This window comes from Carassius carassius, chromosome 35, assembly GCF_963082965.1.
Source record: "Carassius carassius chromosome 35, fCarCar2.1, whole genome shotgun sequence".
In the NCBI taxonomy this organism is placed as follows: Eukaryota; Metazoa; Chordata; class Actinopteri; order Cypriniformes; family Cyprinidae; genus Carassius; species Carassius carassius.
The window spans coordinates 2,119,852-2,136,953 of NC_081789.1; the positions used below are offsets into that span (position 1 = coordinate 2,119,852).

The 17,102-nt window shown below is 37.2% G+C and overlaps 1 protein-coding gene across 1 annotated transcript in view; it reads right to left on the minus strand.

Annotated features, from left to right (window-relative positions):
* The window catches only part of LOC132115865 (partitioning defective 3 homolog), a 471,004-nt gene that overhangs the window by 237,256 nt on the left and 216,646 nt on the right, over positions 1 to 17,102 (minus strand). The window contains exons 6-7 of the mRNA XM_059524256.1: positions 1,530 to 1,624; positions 456 to 539 (exon numbers count right to left, since the gene is read on the minus strand). Coding sequence (XP_059380239.1) covers positions 456 to 539; positions 1,530 to 1,624 — 179 coding nt within the window. The remainder of the gene's footprint in view (positions 1 to 455; positions 540 to 1,529; positions 1,625 to 17,102) is intronic.

Consider the following 17,102-nt stretch of genomic DNA (forward strand, 5'->3'; position numbering starts at 1 on the left):
TTTTAGCTGAAACCGTGGTCCTTGATGAATCATAAAATGCAAGTCAATGGATTACAGGTAAGAAAGTTGTAAATAATGTTCAATTTCTTGCACAGACCAGTCGTTTCATAAGTCCGAAGACATGGGGATTCATTTTGTGTTGCCTGATGTGCTTTTTGACTCTAAAAGTGCCTGTCGCCATTGACTTGCATTTCATGAATCACCAAAGAGCATGGTTTCAGCAAAAAATTCTGTACTTTTCTACTGAAGAAAAAAAGTAACCTATGGTCATCTTGGGATGGCCTGATGGAGAATAAATGAACAGCCATTTTTTTTTTTTTTGGTTGGGGGGGGGGACTATCCCTTTAAGAACAAAACTGCAAGGAAGGAAGAGATTTAAAAAACACGGCCTATGGAATGAGTTGACAATAATAAAATAAATTCAGTGAAGATAATGTGGTTTTGTAAAGCTTTACCTTCTGTCTCTGGCACTGAAAGGCACCACATGGATTCCTAGCGGCCCACCCACATTGGACACCTCAACCGGCTTCAACATTTCACTAGGGACATTGACAAATGAGGCCAATGAGAGGAGAAACCAAACAGAAGAACCAAGTAAACAAAGAAAAGGCAATACATAAAAAGTTTCGAGCATGACAGAGCAGCTATGAGCTACCGCCCGGGAAGCTAAGGCTAGTTTAGATCCAGCCCAGCACGAGTCCATCTATAACCCCAGGGGCCATTAAAACACACGGGTCGATGGAGGACCCAAACAGACACTTCAATTAAGTGATTAGGATCAGATCGAGGCCTGCAGTGGGCCGCTTCTGGGTTTTTAACAGTCAGGGAGCACACACTACACCTGTGCGAGAGAAACATATGGCAAGAACACATGGGATAAAGACAGGACAACAAACATCAGTAAAAAAGATGAGCACAAGAACTGATGAGGTCTGTCAAACTGTCATTGCTTCCTGAAAGTTAAAGGCTAAATCAACCAAAAATTGATTTGTACAATGATAAATAAAACTGAAAACAAAACAATATCACTAAAATGGTAACTAAATACTGAAAATAAAATTTAAACAGTAGAAGATTCTTAGTAGATAGTAATAATATAAAATTATATATATATAAAAAACAGCTCATATGTCATTGGTCAGCAAAAAATTATAGCTCCGCCCCAAACTCTTGCCATTGGTTGAGCTACTGCTGTTGAGAGACACACTTTTTAATTAATCTATAAATGTTACTTAAGCTGTTATAAAATGAAAAAAATATCTCAACTATGATAGGAAATATCATATTGTTAGTTGTATTGACTACTTTTAAAATACTTTTTTTGTTGCTACACAGCCACTGATCACAGTTTTTTAATGCATGGAAAAAAAGGCAGCCTGTACGGTTTCCTCAATACCTCATTTTGTGTTCAGTAGCTTTCTTATTTTTTTGGAGGGAACTCCCTGAGATGATTTGTGAGATGTGGTTAGTTGTGAGAAAGACAGAAAGCGGATCCCGAATCATTTGATCATATTCCTGAGAGGACTCACTCAAGTGAAGCTGATTCCAGACAGGAATCTGCCCGTCCCACCGGCTCTATCCTGCCGTTCCTCCCGTTGTCTGCTCTCTCCTCGTCTTCTTCTTCCTGTGTAGCACCAGAGAAACACACTGTGAGTCAACGGTTCTCCCTCACATCTCACATAAAGCAGCCGATCTCTGGCTCGCTCTAATTGAATTGAGCCACAGATGAGCGTAATGGCTGCTGTTTTAAATCAGAGTGACTGTGAGAGTACGGCCGTGACATCAGAGCGATGGCTGTAATCGATTATTCATATTCAATCAATCAGTCTGGGCTCTGGCCGCACTCAGGTCTGCTGCTAATCGAATAACAGAAGAGTTGAGTGGATGTGCATTTGTTTCTTACGCTATCCTTATCTAATTTCCATCTCTTTGTCTTTCTATTTCTCAACCCCTTGACACGTCCGGTATGTGCAGATGTCATTTACGATTCTTGGAAGAATGTAGAACAATAAGGTCCTGTCAAATAATGGAGGCTGGATTGAAGGCAGGACTCTCATCAAACATATTGACAGATTGACCACAAAAAGCATGTCAGCTAATATCTTTGAAATGCTCAGTCATGCCAAATAGGAAACAAAAGCCTTCTTTAAGTAGGTTTTTATTTATTTATTTATTTATTATATATATATATATATATATATATATATATATAATTTTTTTTTTTTTTTTTACTTTTTTTTATCAATCTAAGTTTATTTTAGAGAAAAAAACTACTAAAATTGTTATACTAAAACTTTACAATTAAAAAAATAAAATAAAATAAAACAAAATAAAAAGTATTAAAAACATAAAAAATAGAACACTATTTTATATTATATAAAAATGCTGCAAATATAAAGTTAACAAACAAAAAAATTGTTACTTAAAATAAATGTTAACTGAGATCAAATAAAACATATCTGTTATCTAGTTTTCATGGTTAGGCTTTTATATAGCACACTGTGAATATGCATAATCAAGATTTTATAGCTTTGCATGAGAATAAGATTGACATTTACTAAATATCCCCATACACCACACTCTGTTATTCATATGTATATACCTATATGATTAAACTGTATATTCAATAAATCAAACAAATAAATAATAATAAATGCATATGTAAAAGAGTCCAAATTCCACTCGAACCTTTGGCTGTGGATCATTTCCAAAGCCAAGTGAGTGTCTAGACACGGCGAGATTCTGCAATGGTTTGTTAGGCACGGATATTAATATTCCAGCGGTCTCACCCTTAACCTTCCCCTCTCACCAAAATGTCAAGCACATCTAAATAAGCGCTTCTCCGTCTTTATATGGAAATGCATTCAGTCTTTTCAGACAGTCACCCTCCACAACACACATCCGCCGGTCTGAAGAGGATGACTGGAGTCCTATTTTCATCTCTCTGTATTTTTCTATTGTTGTAGAGGTTAAAGAATGAGTGGAGGTCGTGAAAATTTTATTAGCAAACCTCGGAAAAAGTGGCAGCAGGTCTGTTACCTTATTCTGCTGAAAATGAGTCAATTGCCTCTCTAAACACAGTCGATGGTTTCACTACTCGCCGCCCAATACACTGATTCTTCTGCAGAAATAGCTGGAGTTTTGCCTTTATATCACAGTGCTGGGGTGGAAGAGCTCTTAATTATATTTGATCCAGAATATTCAATCAAACCTTGTCATCCACAGCACTGAATTAAGAATTATTGCATCAATTTGGGTCAGATTTCCTAATTTACAGGTGAATACATCTCACTGATTTTCAGGTCTGTATATCTGAAATATGATAGCTGATATATTAGCATGACAGCAGAATAGTCTGTGGTGAAATGCAGAAAATTAACAAGGCAATATTTATAATGTAAATATGTGAGCATATATATATATATATATAAGTTTTAAAAAAATAAAAACATTAGTAATAAAAAAAAAGTAAAAAAAAAAAAAAAAAGTTGAAATAAACCAAACATTTCATGCATTTTCTGATTCTGAATTTTAAAAGTATCTTTAAATATAACATTTTAAATATTAAAATTTTGCAATGCTTTATTTTTAACCCAGTTTAATTTTATATTTCTATTCTATTGTCATAATCTATTATTATTGTTATTATTATATTTTTTCCATTGTGACATTACCATCCAATTTGATTTTGGGTGAAGAAACTCTTTTAATAATAACCTATAATTTCAGGTAATTTAATTTCGCATGATCTGGACATAGTATATTTAAATATAAAATTCTATGATTATGGTAGGTTAAATGTTACATATGTCTTCAAAATGAGCCAGGACTTCTACTGACGTCCCCTAAAAAAATAAAGAGTAATAAATGGAAACACGACTTTGTAACTATTATTGCAAAATCATGAAAAATAAATAAATATATTGAGTATTGGAGAAGTGAAAGTTTCATGAGACATGCAGCTGTGCTGGAGAGTCTCCATTTAGCTGTGAATGCTGCTGTCTGCAGCCAGAGAATGAGCTTATTAGCAGTGAGAAATAAACTAAAACGGTGAGGGCCGTCACATCAGACCCTGAGAGCCTGTGCAGCCGAGTGTGGAGAGCTGAGAGCTGAGAGCGCTCCCTGTCACAAAATCACTCGCACACAACACAAAGTGTCACTTTGCCTGTGGTGGCGGCAGTAATGATGGACACAGAAAACCAGGCTGGATGCCAGACGCTCCATTGTCCGGTTCTGAACACCTGCAAGACGAGAGATCCTATGAAAGCTCCTGCATCAGCCCAGCACAGGGGGAAAAGGTCATTCACTGGGCATCCCAAAGGAGAAGATGGACATCAGCTGTAAGAAATGAATCCACCGCTTCATTGCTGATATGTGAGTGTTTGTGAGTTGGGTGTAGGCCAGAAGCCACTCAGTGCAGCAGTTACAGGAAGCCAGAGGTTACAAAGTTGGCGATTAGACAGACAGTGCATTAGATTATTGTTCCTGGCAGACGCAGGAGGTCGGTCACATTGAGAGACTGCTGGCTTGTGAGGAGCTGAAGGGAGAAAGTTTTCCACAGGGAACTCGGATTATAGAAAGAAATGGGTGATATCTCCAGAATGCGGGATACAATCCAAAACAGAGGCCCACCGATGCCTCGCTGGAGGGCTTGAAGGTCACGTCTGTGGAGACAACCGGCGTCTGAGATCCAGATCAACCAGATGAAATCAGGAAGGTGTCGGTGGTGTGACGTGACAGTTAGTGACAGAAGAGCTCTGGCCTCTAGTATTGGGTCTAAGGTCGAATTTACACCGAGACCACAAGAGTTTGTACTATTGCTACTTCATTCACAGCCTCAGTTCATCTGATGCATGTTAGTGTGACAGCACACACAAATAATGTTCCGGTACGTACCTCAAACTTAAAGTCATGGTTTGTAGGTTTATAGGGAGCCCTATTACGTGCACATTACTACAGTATTAAAGTTTACAGTTAACAACAAATGATTAAATTAAATTGCTATTTATATGTAGATACAATAATTATAATAATAAAAAATAAATAAATAACACGCTAATTGCACATAAATTAGTTTTTCCATTAATTTCTAAATTGTAAAATTAAGTCTCTACTCTGAAATATAATCACTTGACACGGTGGATGACATAACTTGTTTTAGTGAATTGTCTAATAAAATGAACACTTTGTTTCTTATTCGAAAGTACACAAAGCTTTTATTCATGTGTTCAAGCTAAATATTATTCATGCATCAACTGAAATAGCGTAGACTTAAAGATCAATCTTGGGATTTAAGAATCAATATTGATTCATTGAAATAAAGATCAATATCAAAATCTAAAAGTTTTGGTAAGAAATGCATATACCGTTACACCACTGATGCACACTGAACAGAAAAACAGCAGTTCCAGTTTTCAGTCTAAGGTTAACACAATATGCACCCTAAACTTGAAGAAATGAACATTTAAAATATCCAAAACTTTAAGATGTTTTTGTTTTTCTGAACTAGATTTGGCGACATTTGGCATTGATTAAAGTTTTATTTTTTACACTTAATAGACAGTTAAATGCATATTCAAGTGCAAAACTGCATATTTCATTTAGTTGTTTTGTGTTCTGTTTGATAAATAATCAGTAGGCTACGAAAGCAAACACAATTATTTACCATTCTCTCTCACAAATGTTCTCAGGAATAGATGGATTTTGGAGGGAGAATATCTTTAAATATATACACAAACATACAGCTTTGCGTTTTTAACCCGAGACTGACCGAAGGACTATTTTCTTGTCCAGCGTAAAGTGCTGGAAATGTACCGTAAAGAAAATATAAGGAAGCGGGCAATTTTTACAGAGTCTCTCAAACAATGAGTATCCAAATATTTATGATGTCCAATAATAGTGACCTGACTCCAGTTCCTGACTACGTACAAAAGTTGGTCATTACCTCCAGTGAAACACACCCAAAAAACAACACAGAAAAAGCCAAACATAACAAATTAGAAACACTGCAGCTGTCGATAACTTGTCTGGTTGGAGGAACTAGTGAACCTGACGAGGAGCCGTTGTGGTTAGAAGGTGATAACTTAAACCCAATGAGTTTGTATAATGTGGAGCATTCAAGACAATAAAGAAATGGAAAAATCAAGGTCAAGAGCCAAAGAGTACTCAAAAAATAGGCGATCTCCAAAAAAATAGAGATAAAGGCCCTACTGCGGGCGCCACAATGTGCCATTATAGTACATCTGTCCCTCAGAGGCAACTCCTATTACCTCAGTTAGACTTTTAAAAGAATTAGACTGAATTAATTGAACGTGACTTGGGTTTTTCACATCTTTCTCTCAAACACAGGGTCACTTCATCCCACAGTTAAACAAAATCTCCATTACAACAGTCAATGGATCACACTACTCATCATTTTCGAGACGCTTATTTGTATTTGTGTTGGGGAAACAAATGCTAAAAGGACCTAAATGATGACTAAAGTCATTACCGGACATAAAGCTGAGCCACAACAGTAATCTACTTATACAAACACTATCCCACTGCGCTTGGCTGGTGCCACTGTTTACTTGGAGTGTCAAATGAAAAAATATAGCCCATTTGGTATAGACATTCAATACACTTATCATGTCACAGGAGATATTAACAGGCGACTGTAAAATCCATTAATGCACGCCTCGTAATATGTCTGTCATCTTGCGCATTGATTAAATCTTAGATTAACTTGTTTTTCATTCAAGGATTTTTCATGTCCTCAATATGGATAAAATAATCTACACATCAATACAAACAAACATCAGCAAAGCAACAAAGAGAAGCTATAATTGCAAAAATTTATCTTTATTCATCATTGTTTAAAAGAAAGACTTGTTGACTGGAAGTAAATCGAATTTAATTGATTTTTACTACTAAGCACTGTGACCAGTGTTGGGGAAAGTTACTTTTTAAAGTAATACATTACAATATTGTGTTACTCCCTGGAAAGGAACTAATAGCGTTACTTTTTTTATGGAAAGTGATGCATCACGTTACTTTATCCTCATTTATGCTGGAATTGGTTGTCTGTGTGTTTTTTTTTTGTTTTTTTGGAAAGTTACTTTGAAAAGTAAAGCATTAAAATATTGTGTTACTCTCTAAAAAGTGACTAATTGTGTTACTTACATTTTACGGGAAAGTGAAACATTATTTTATGTTTGCATTGCTTTTTCTCATCTGTGCTGTGCTTGCTTTGTTTTTAATATTGAAAATTATTTTTTGGGAAGTTACTTTCAAAAGTATTGCATTACAATTTTGTGTAACTTCCTTAAAAAGTAACTAATTTGTGTTAACTTTACACCAGAGTTGTTGTTTTTTTGTGACAGCAGTATGATTCTTCTCAACAGCCTTACCCTCTGTAATATGACATATATATCAGCTGCAGCATCTCTCCAACAATTATTATCTGTCTCCTGTGGATATCGGCTCAGCTGTTTGGCGAGAGATGAGAGCTCTGTCAGTGTGTGTCAAGCTCACGGTTGCACCTATGCTGAGCGAGCCGGTAATATTTCTAAGTTTTGAGCTCATGTTCAGACACTTTCATATTCCCCTGTAATGGCACCTCTGGGTCAAGAAGGAGACTTCAAAGAGAGATGTACTTGTTCTGGGCCAGTAAGGAGTGAGTCAGCTTATCTACTGCTTTTATTTCAGACAAAACAAGCTCAGCACTTGAAATAAGATGTGTTCCCCTTTTATTCTTCTTTTTTAATTCATTGATTTTTCTGCTTCCGGCTCATAAAGAGCTCTAGCATTGCATAGAACTCATTTTTTAATTTCTTTCTTTTATATTTAACTCTATTTACTTTTGATATCAACATGCATTGATGTTTTTCAATAATTTTCATAGACTGTTTATATAATGTGTATAGGTATATGGATACATGTATATGTTTATGTAAGTGTAACACACACACGCACAAACTGATATTTATATATCATCATCATATGACGTCCTATATTTCAAATATTATAATTCAAAACATGTGCATATTATATCAATTTTGAGTGTTAAGAATGATTAAACCAAAAAACAACAACAGATTTTACAAAAACACAAAACAAAACAACAAAAAGAAAAGAAAAAGATCAACATAAAAAGCAAAACAAAACAAAACACTCAAATATGAGCCACAGAAACAGACTTTGCAATCAGTATATATGAATGCTCATAAACAAATCAGGCAGCAGTTGAAATCTGGCATCCTGTAATCAAATGAGCAAAGTTTTATTTCCGCCACTGCATTTCAGCTCTTATTTTCCCTCACTTAAATCAACACAGACACCAGCGCCTGTAAACCTGTCTCCCCTTTGTTTTTTAAGTCACCGCTAATGGTGTATAAAAGTTTGGCTCGGCCGAGGATTACTTTGAGCAAATTAAAGGCAAACAGATTCTTAATGCTATTAAGTAAATTAAATCAGATGCGTGAACTAATTCACATTTGTCTAGATCAAGGAGAACAGAATTTCGCCAGAGTGACCCGCAGTGGGACATGGGACAAATGTCAATGTCTCTCTCTCTCTCTCTCTCTCTCTCTCTCCCGCTCAGTCAGCGAATGCATCATCTGTCAGTTGTGATTTCATACACGCACAGGCATATTTATCAATGCCACGGCACGCTTCGGTAGGGCTGCAGTATCGTTAAATTGCTCTTTTATTAAATTAAGGTCGGCTAATTATGAGGGTTTAAATCAATCATTTAGTCAATAATAAAACCTAAAGCAGCCATTGCCTTTAACTGGCATGCCTTCATCAATAACCACAGGCAGGAATACTTTCTCATATCCCACACAGAGGTTTAAGAGCACATGAATTATTGAAAATCAAGTTATCACTGCCTGCTTTTGTCTGGGGACACTTTTGAAGTGATTTGTTCTCTTTGTAAGGATGTCCAATGATATAGTGACAACAAAATCGCAAGACCATAAGCATATCCCCAATATTCAGAGACTGATATGTTATAACAAATCTTAAATAATGTTTCTTAAAAATAATTGATTTAAAACAAATCATTTTGAAATAATTGATGATGACGATTTATTAAAAAAAAAGGAATATAATTAATTAAATATTTTATATTCTAAAAATAATTAATGTATTAATAATTTAATACTACATTATATATATGCACAAATAATCCCTAATAATATCAATAAATTATAAAATATATTTTTTAATGTATTTATTTATTTTTTAAACAATTTTTAAATAATGTATTATTTATAAATAATAATATATTATTTAAAATAACTTAAATAACTGTTAAAATAATAAATAAATACAACACTCCACACACACACAGACACACACAAATACAATTATAATAAATGAACATATTAACATCTGTATCATTTATTATTATTTAAAATTATTTAATTTATATAACTTAATTTTATTTAGCAGTACTTTACATCCATATAGCATGGTATTTAAATAGTATTTCTAACACATCATGCTATTATTCTTGGTAGAGTTATGGCAGGAAATTGCATTCTGACAGTACCATGTCAAAAAATCATGGTGATATCATGGTAAAGTAAGACTAAAGACTCATGTGACTTAAAAGTTAGGCCGAAGCACATTCTCCTGATATAGAAACAGATGATTAAAGCTACAGTACCTCTGGAATGCCTTGAGCTGCACATCTCACACACTCACGACTGCTTTTCCATGATTAATCATAATTTAGAGGTGATTAAGAGGGAGGATCGTCCCACTAACTCCGTATGGAGCTATTAATCTGGCTCTAAGCCATGAAGGTCACTGAGCATATGTGTGATTACAAAAAGCAACAAAAACCTGAGCTCATAAAGACATTAGCAGGGATTGTGGGAAAAAGTGGAAACAGAACAGCAATTTCAAGAGTACTCCAGAGGTTCAGAGTTCTTTTTACAGAGGTATAAAACACCTGGAGAGAGCTGGCCATTAGCATCCACTTCTGCTCAGCCACGAGGTTTTAAACTTCATGTCGTGTTGTGGTCATTTTGACCTGGAGAGGATTGGTCTTTTCCTGAAATTGCTAGTTAATGTTATCAGATTGGACTAAAACATTTGGTTTGACTTCGACCTGTGAACTCAATTTGAACAAATCAGTGTATTCCATGACAAAAAATGGAATCAGTCACTCAGAATGTACTTTTAATAATGTTAATATGATTTAATATTTATGCAATAGATTTAATATTTATGCATAGAGACCCCGCCCACATGCTCTTCGGATTGGCTGTGATTTATTTATTTATTTTAAATCTTATTACATAGTGTCTGGTTAGGACATGGTATTCTCAGTTAAAGAATGACCAACCTATAAACAATGCTAATACATTTTCCGTTACGCTATATTACCACCTAAAATCTTGGATTCAATCTTTTTTTTTATCAACTTTCAATCATCACTGATTCCAGACAAAAACTGAGTTGCATAAATCAGATAATTGAACCCATGATCAATCGGTTACAAAAAGAAAGACAAAACCTGCTCTGATTGAAAAAAAAAAACTAAGTGGCAAAAAGATATATATATATATATATATATATATATATATATATATATATATATATATATATATATATATATATAGAATCAAACACCACCATCCGGTTAATAATTTCTAACAAATTGAGCTTGATGAACCTAATTTTGGTAGATCATCACAATGGATTTGATTAGTCAGATTGTTTGCAGCCCTTTGCATTCACTTGCGCTATGATCTACTGTTTTCCAGAGCTGAAGGGTTTGTGTGTGGTCTACAGTCTTACAGTTCATTCCTTTCTTCTGGAGTTCTGGAAGTGGGATCTGAGGAGGCCGCTGGATGTGTGCGTTCTCCTGGACTCAATGAGACAAGTTAATTGATGGGAACGTACAGCTGGCAGCGTCTGAATCCAGTGAATGACAGAGAGGGAACATGGGTATTATTTCCTTTGTGTAAATGGCCAAAACATAGCTATTACCAAACTCAATACAATTCATTTTCTTTTAAATTCATAAGATTTCTTTCAGCCCATTTCTGTGTTCAGACTGCAAGACAAAAGGTCAATGAACATTAGCATTAGCTGTGTTTCCTGACATATTTTGGCAAAACTCAGCAAGAATGACTATTATTCTTTTCGTATTGTTTCAATCAGAGTGGGAAGTCATGTCAACGGCGTTCCCTTCTCTTACAAAAACGCCATGACACTGCTAACCTTCTTATCCAAATGTTTGCACTCACTTGCACCTCGGTTCATGACAGGATAAGGCCCTTCCTGTGTCGCTCACTCTGTACAGGAAGTCTGCTCATTCGAGTGTTGACACTTCATAGGAAGAATCTTGTAAGCGCCAAGTTCATTGGCTACATTGTGAAGCTGGGGCCAACAATTGAAATGGGACAGCTTTTATATTCCAAGACAATACAAATCCACACTTGCTATTCCCACTTGAAAAGCCCATATGCCAAAAGTAACACATCCAGCATTTGAGCAGAAATTTGAATGAAGGAAAGAACAAACACAGGAAAGCGGGGAGCGGAGAAGCACGTCAGCGAGTTTGCACTAAGCTTTTTCTTTTATAGAATAAACATTGCTGATTGTCTTTCCGTCCACATTCTGCTGTGAGACAGATCTCTGATATATTGGCAGCCTGGACTACCTGCTATATTTTTAGACCAATCACAAAAGCATCAGTCAGGTTCAAAGGTGCAACCATCCAAGACATCCCCCCACACTAGAGTCTGTTTCACTAGAAGAGAACGGGGAAAAGTCTTTGAAGCACACCGGAATTCATATGAAGCAGAAAGCAATAACTCAAAGTACCACAGCAGGTTCCAAAAAGAAGCCCTCCTTAAGGCAAAACTCCATGAAGTCTTAAATATACACAAACTAGGAAATAAATGAGTAGTAAATCATGTTATAATAAATTATAATACTATAAATTACAAGACGATACAACTGTTTTATGACATGATACGATAAATGATATGATATGTGATATGTATGCATTCATTTTTTTTATTTCACTTTCCTTTCTCCAAAAAACTAGTTTTGATGTCATCGATTTCACAATTTTAATGATTTAGTCATCAAATATATTTTCATGACAGACTTTTATTTTGAATATTGTTATTCATGACTTTTAATCTGGCGCTTGAGGGACAGCTGGTTCGGCTTTCAATCATTTCACAGAACTGAACACTGGCAAAGGCCTCATACTGGTGGGAACGAAGTCTTCAACGAAAATAACAGCATGTGACGCACGATTTACTTCTGAACAGCATCTACTGATGCATATTCATCCCTGCATTCATTACGCTTCACCTGTGGACAGCCAGGTTATGGAACTGAGGGACTCCCTGCTCTATGGAAACAAGTAAGCCCACCATGAGGTCCTCATCCTGCAGAGATCAATTTGTGAGTGATTTCATTTCCCACAGAAAGAAATAAGCAGACAGACCTTCCACTCAGCCTGCATCTGCATTTCACTCCTTCCTGTCAATTTGTAGATGGCCACCGCAGACCTGCATTCAGAAACAGCTCCTTCTGCTTTTCTTCGCCACTCATGCAAATCAAATGCTTTTCTCTTTTCTCTAAATGGGCAGAAGGACTCCTCCTGGCTTCCATTCACAAATGTAGAGCTGCTTACAGTTGGCCATATTCCTATGGCAACTTAAAAGCATTACGCTCTATTGGAAGCAATAAAAGAACGAAAGCGGCTCGTTGGTACGAAGGACACGGACACTGTGGAGTGGACTCATTTGAGACAAATGACTTGAAGCAAAGGAGACACTCACAATATAAACTGGAACCGAGAGTAGAAAACTGCAAAAAAATAAAAACACACAAATAGGAATGAATTATTCAGGAAGGCTGGGAAATCGGATACTGACAGTCTCCAAAGTCTATCTTCCACCTCATCGCATAGCTGTCATCCAAATAAATGGCACTAGAGCATTTAGTCTAATAGGTGTGGAAGAACACAGTCCTCTTAGCTTTCAAAAATGTGTGAATTTTTAAGACCCTTTGCTATTTGCGTAAACCGTGACACGTCTTCCCTCAATGACCCCCATTTCCAGGTGTTCAGCGCTTGGCTGGAGAGAGCAAGAAAGGGAGATGCCACTTAACGCCAAAATTGTCTTTTAAAGGAAGTCTGTTACAAATGCAAAACCTTTGATGAATGTTAGCGTTTTTCAAGCATGGCTAACTCCCGCAGTCCATCAACAACCGAGCTTGGATCAAGTCCAGTTTATTTGTGGAGAATTTCCTTGTTTTACTTTCATTCACAGTTTGTTGCACTTTAGTCATTTGCATCACCTCTGACAGATCTAATATCAGTAGCATAATCCCACTTCTTGATTTGCCTCGCAGATTTCGTACACCTCTACGTACGGTTCCCCACCTCGGATGTTCCCTTAGTGTAACAGCAGTTTTCACCACAGTGGGGTTCCAAATTCCCCAAAGTCATTATTGTCTCTTGCTAAGTTGCCCCAGCCAGCTATGATTTGTGGGTAATGAGCTGGCAACCGGGCTTAAGATCAATTATTCTCACTGAGAGAGTGATTTCTCACTCTGTAGAGCAGAGCACAAAGTGCAGTCACTAATTCTAATCAGGACATAACACACTCATAATCACCCGTGCAGAAATAGAAGGGTGGCTGAAAAGAAAGAAAGAACATAAATAATGGTGAAATATGTACAGGATTGCATTGTTGTGGGGGACAGACTCATGGTTACAGGTAAAGGAAGATGTGCATTGTGTTTTGTCAGCATGACAGGTGCAAAGAATTTCACACCATGCCAAAGAGAGTGAAGCATCCTTTATTGATCCCTGAGGGAAAATTCTGCATGATTGCATAAAAACATGGCCTGATTAGATCATTTTGTTCAGTCAGAAATTTGAATATAGATAGAGAAGCTAGAAAAAAAAAATTGAACTTTCGCAAGCAACTCTGAGCTGAGGTGTCTCAAAGTTAACATTATATGGCATTCATGAAACCTAATTCTGATAGGCAGCTCACAATGAGGTTGTCAAAATGTGTTACTTTTTGGTTTTTACCAGTAGAAACTCCTAATCGACCACGGTACCACAAGTTTGATCATGTGACTTTCACTGTCACTCTCATTGGTAGTTGCCACATTGCATTGCTCATCACTGCATAAGGTTTTTCAATTTTGCTGCATCACCAATGATCACTGTTCCTCGTGTTGCCTAATTTTTGTAACCCAAATATACTGCTTTGTTGCTACAAATTGCTTTCCTTTACAAAAGAAGTGTGGGGAAACTATTTTATGCTAAGACAATAACAGATGCAAAAGCAAATAATATCTTGTACTAGAAAGTCAATGGATAGAGAACAAAAGCAACAACAGCAGTCATTTCTTCAAACTCATATCGTCTCATCTCTTTCTCTACTGCCATGCTTTGTGGTGAAAGTAAAGTCTTGTAAGAAACCCCAAAATGCCACTTTCTCATGTACAAATGAGATAACAGACATGTATCTAGACTAGCCACAGAGCTCAGTACACTTCAAAAGGGAGAGAGATTCTGACCGAATGCGTCTGGACTGATCGAAAAAAGAAAATAAATTGTGGACTGCAGTGAGCACAAAAAAGGTACAAAATGCATAGCTGATATCTGTAAAAGCTTGCATCTTAACATAGCTTTCCTTTGGCTGTTCTATTCAGAGCCAAGTAATTGTTCTGGGAGTTCAGGCAGACCAAATAACTTTCCAGACTGTTTTGATCCATTAGAAATGCAAATGTCAGTGAGAAAGTTCCCGAATGGCTGTGTCTGGTGGTCTATTATGATGTAAGACATTAATTTATGCAACCAAGGAGCCAGAATTAGGACACAAAACAGTCTGGAATAAATCTGCATTAGATATAGTAGTAGGACATATAGGGGACAGCTCCAGGAGTAACCTGATAGAGTTTGAACTGACAACTTTCCAGGTCCCCGCCTTAAAGGGTTAGTTCAACCCAAAATGAAAATTATGTCATTAATAACTTACCCTCGTGTCGTTCCAAACCCGTAAGACCTCCGTTTATCTTCGGAACACAGTTTAAGATATTTTAGATTTAGTCCCAGAGCTCTCAGTCCCTCCATTGAAACTGTGTGTACGGTCTACTGTCCATGTCCAGAAAGGTCAGAAAAACATCATCAAAGTAGTCCATGTGACATCAGAAGGTGAGTTAGAATTTTTTGAAGCATCGGAAATACATTTTTGTCCAAAAATAGCAAAAACTATTACTTTATTCAGCATTGTCTTCTCTTCCGTGTCTGTTGTGAGAGAGTTCAAAACAAAGCAGTTTGTGATATCCGGTTCACGAACGAATCATTCGATGTAACCGGATCTTCTTGAACCAGTTCACCAAATCGAACTGAATCGTTTGAAACAGTTCCTGTCTCCAATACGCATTAATCCACAAATGACTTAAGCTGTTAACATTTTTAACGTGGCTGACACTACCTCTGAGTTCAAATAAAACCAATATCCCGGAGTAATTCATTAACTCAAACAGTACACTGACTGAACTGTGAAGAGAGAACTGAAGATGAACACCGAGCCGAGCCAGATAACGAACAAAAGATTGACTCATTCTTGAGTCAAGAACCGTTTCTGTCAGACGCGTCCAATTCAAGAACCGAGGAGCTGATGATACTGCGCATGTGTGATTCAGCGTGAAGCAGACCGACACACAGAGCGTCTGAACTGAACTGATTCTTTTGGTGATTGATTCTGAACTGATTCTGTGCTAATGTTATGAGCGCGGGTAAACCGAGGGCTTGAATCAAGGGCAATCAATGCCAATGACGTCATTACGCAGAGCACAAAATAACCGGTGAACCATTTTCTTCAACCGGTTTATTGAGTCGAACTGTCCGAAAGAACTACTGGTGATCCGAAAACTGATGCAACCGGTTCTTGACTCGAAAACGAGTCAATCGTTCGTGTTCAAAATCTCAACCACAACCTCAAACTGGTTTCTAGGAAGGTTCTGTCACTTGCTTCCAGATGGAGTAGCATGAAAAGGTCATAGTTTGGGCCAGTGGTGGCAGGTTAATGGAGTAGAATGGTTTCAGTTCACTAAGTGCTCTCCACAGGACAAGCCTGGATGCGTTGTGAGGAAAGCTTTTCAGAAAGGTTGAATGGTGTCATCTGTGGGCCTGGGGAAAGTGAGGAACCCAAGACATTAGATTAAGGGGTTAAAGGTCAGATTTAATGTCTATTTCACCAACCTGTCCCTCAGAGATTAGCTGAACTCTGCTACGAGTCTCAACGACACCTAGACTGACACGTACTACAGATCTTAAACTCAAAGACGGGAGAAAAAGGGGGTGAAATTGCACTCAAATGTTTTTAAGAGAGTCTTTGTGCCAGAGAAGAAATGAAAGCTGGATCAACAGGCGCTTCAGTTTAGCAATACTGAATAAAGCTTTTGCTAATGTGTTGATGATGGGCCTCATTTGGAAATCTCTGAAGCTCATTGCAATGTAGCTTCATAGGAAAGTGCAAAAGAAATGTGTTTTATTTGTTTACATGGATAAATGGAAGCCAAACGAGTGTGAGGGACGAAGCCAGCAAGCAGGAACAAGGCAGAGGCAGTTAATTATGGTAGGCTGAGCTTAGCAGTGTCTCAGGTTGCATTGTCTGGGTTTCTTTGTAGGAGCTGCTCTCTGGTGGGCTGCCATTTGCACTGTGAATAATCACAGTGTGTGTGTGTGTGTGTGTGTGTGGTATGATGGGGGAGGCCTTTCAAAGGAGCCAAGGGAAAGAGGGTTTCTTCTATCTGCCCTTTTTTCTTTGTTTCTTTCCTCTTGGATGAGGATTCAAACAGTGAGATCAGAGCAGCACCTACAGGCCAGGTTTGCTATGCTTGCGGCAGGAAATTTGTGTGTGTTACAGTTGCACACACACGGTAAAAGCTAACACATACGAGAAGGAGGGAAAAAGTAACCACAAAGAATTTGAAACCTTCCGCGGGGAAGAATCCCTTGTCTTGTCTACAGAAATGGGAGCGAGGGAACAGATGAAAAAGAAGGGAGAGGATTCATTTTTCGAAAAGAGTGGAAACACAACCTGTGGAGGACAAGCAGA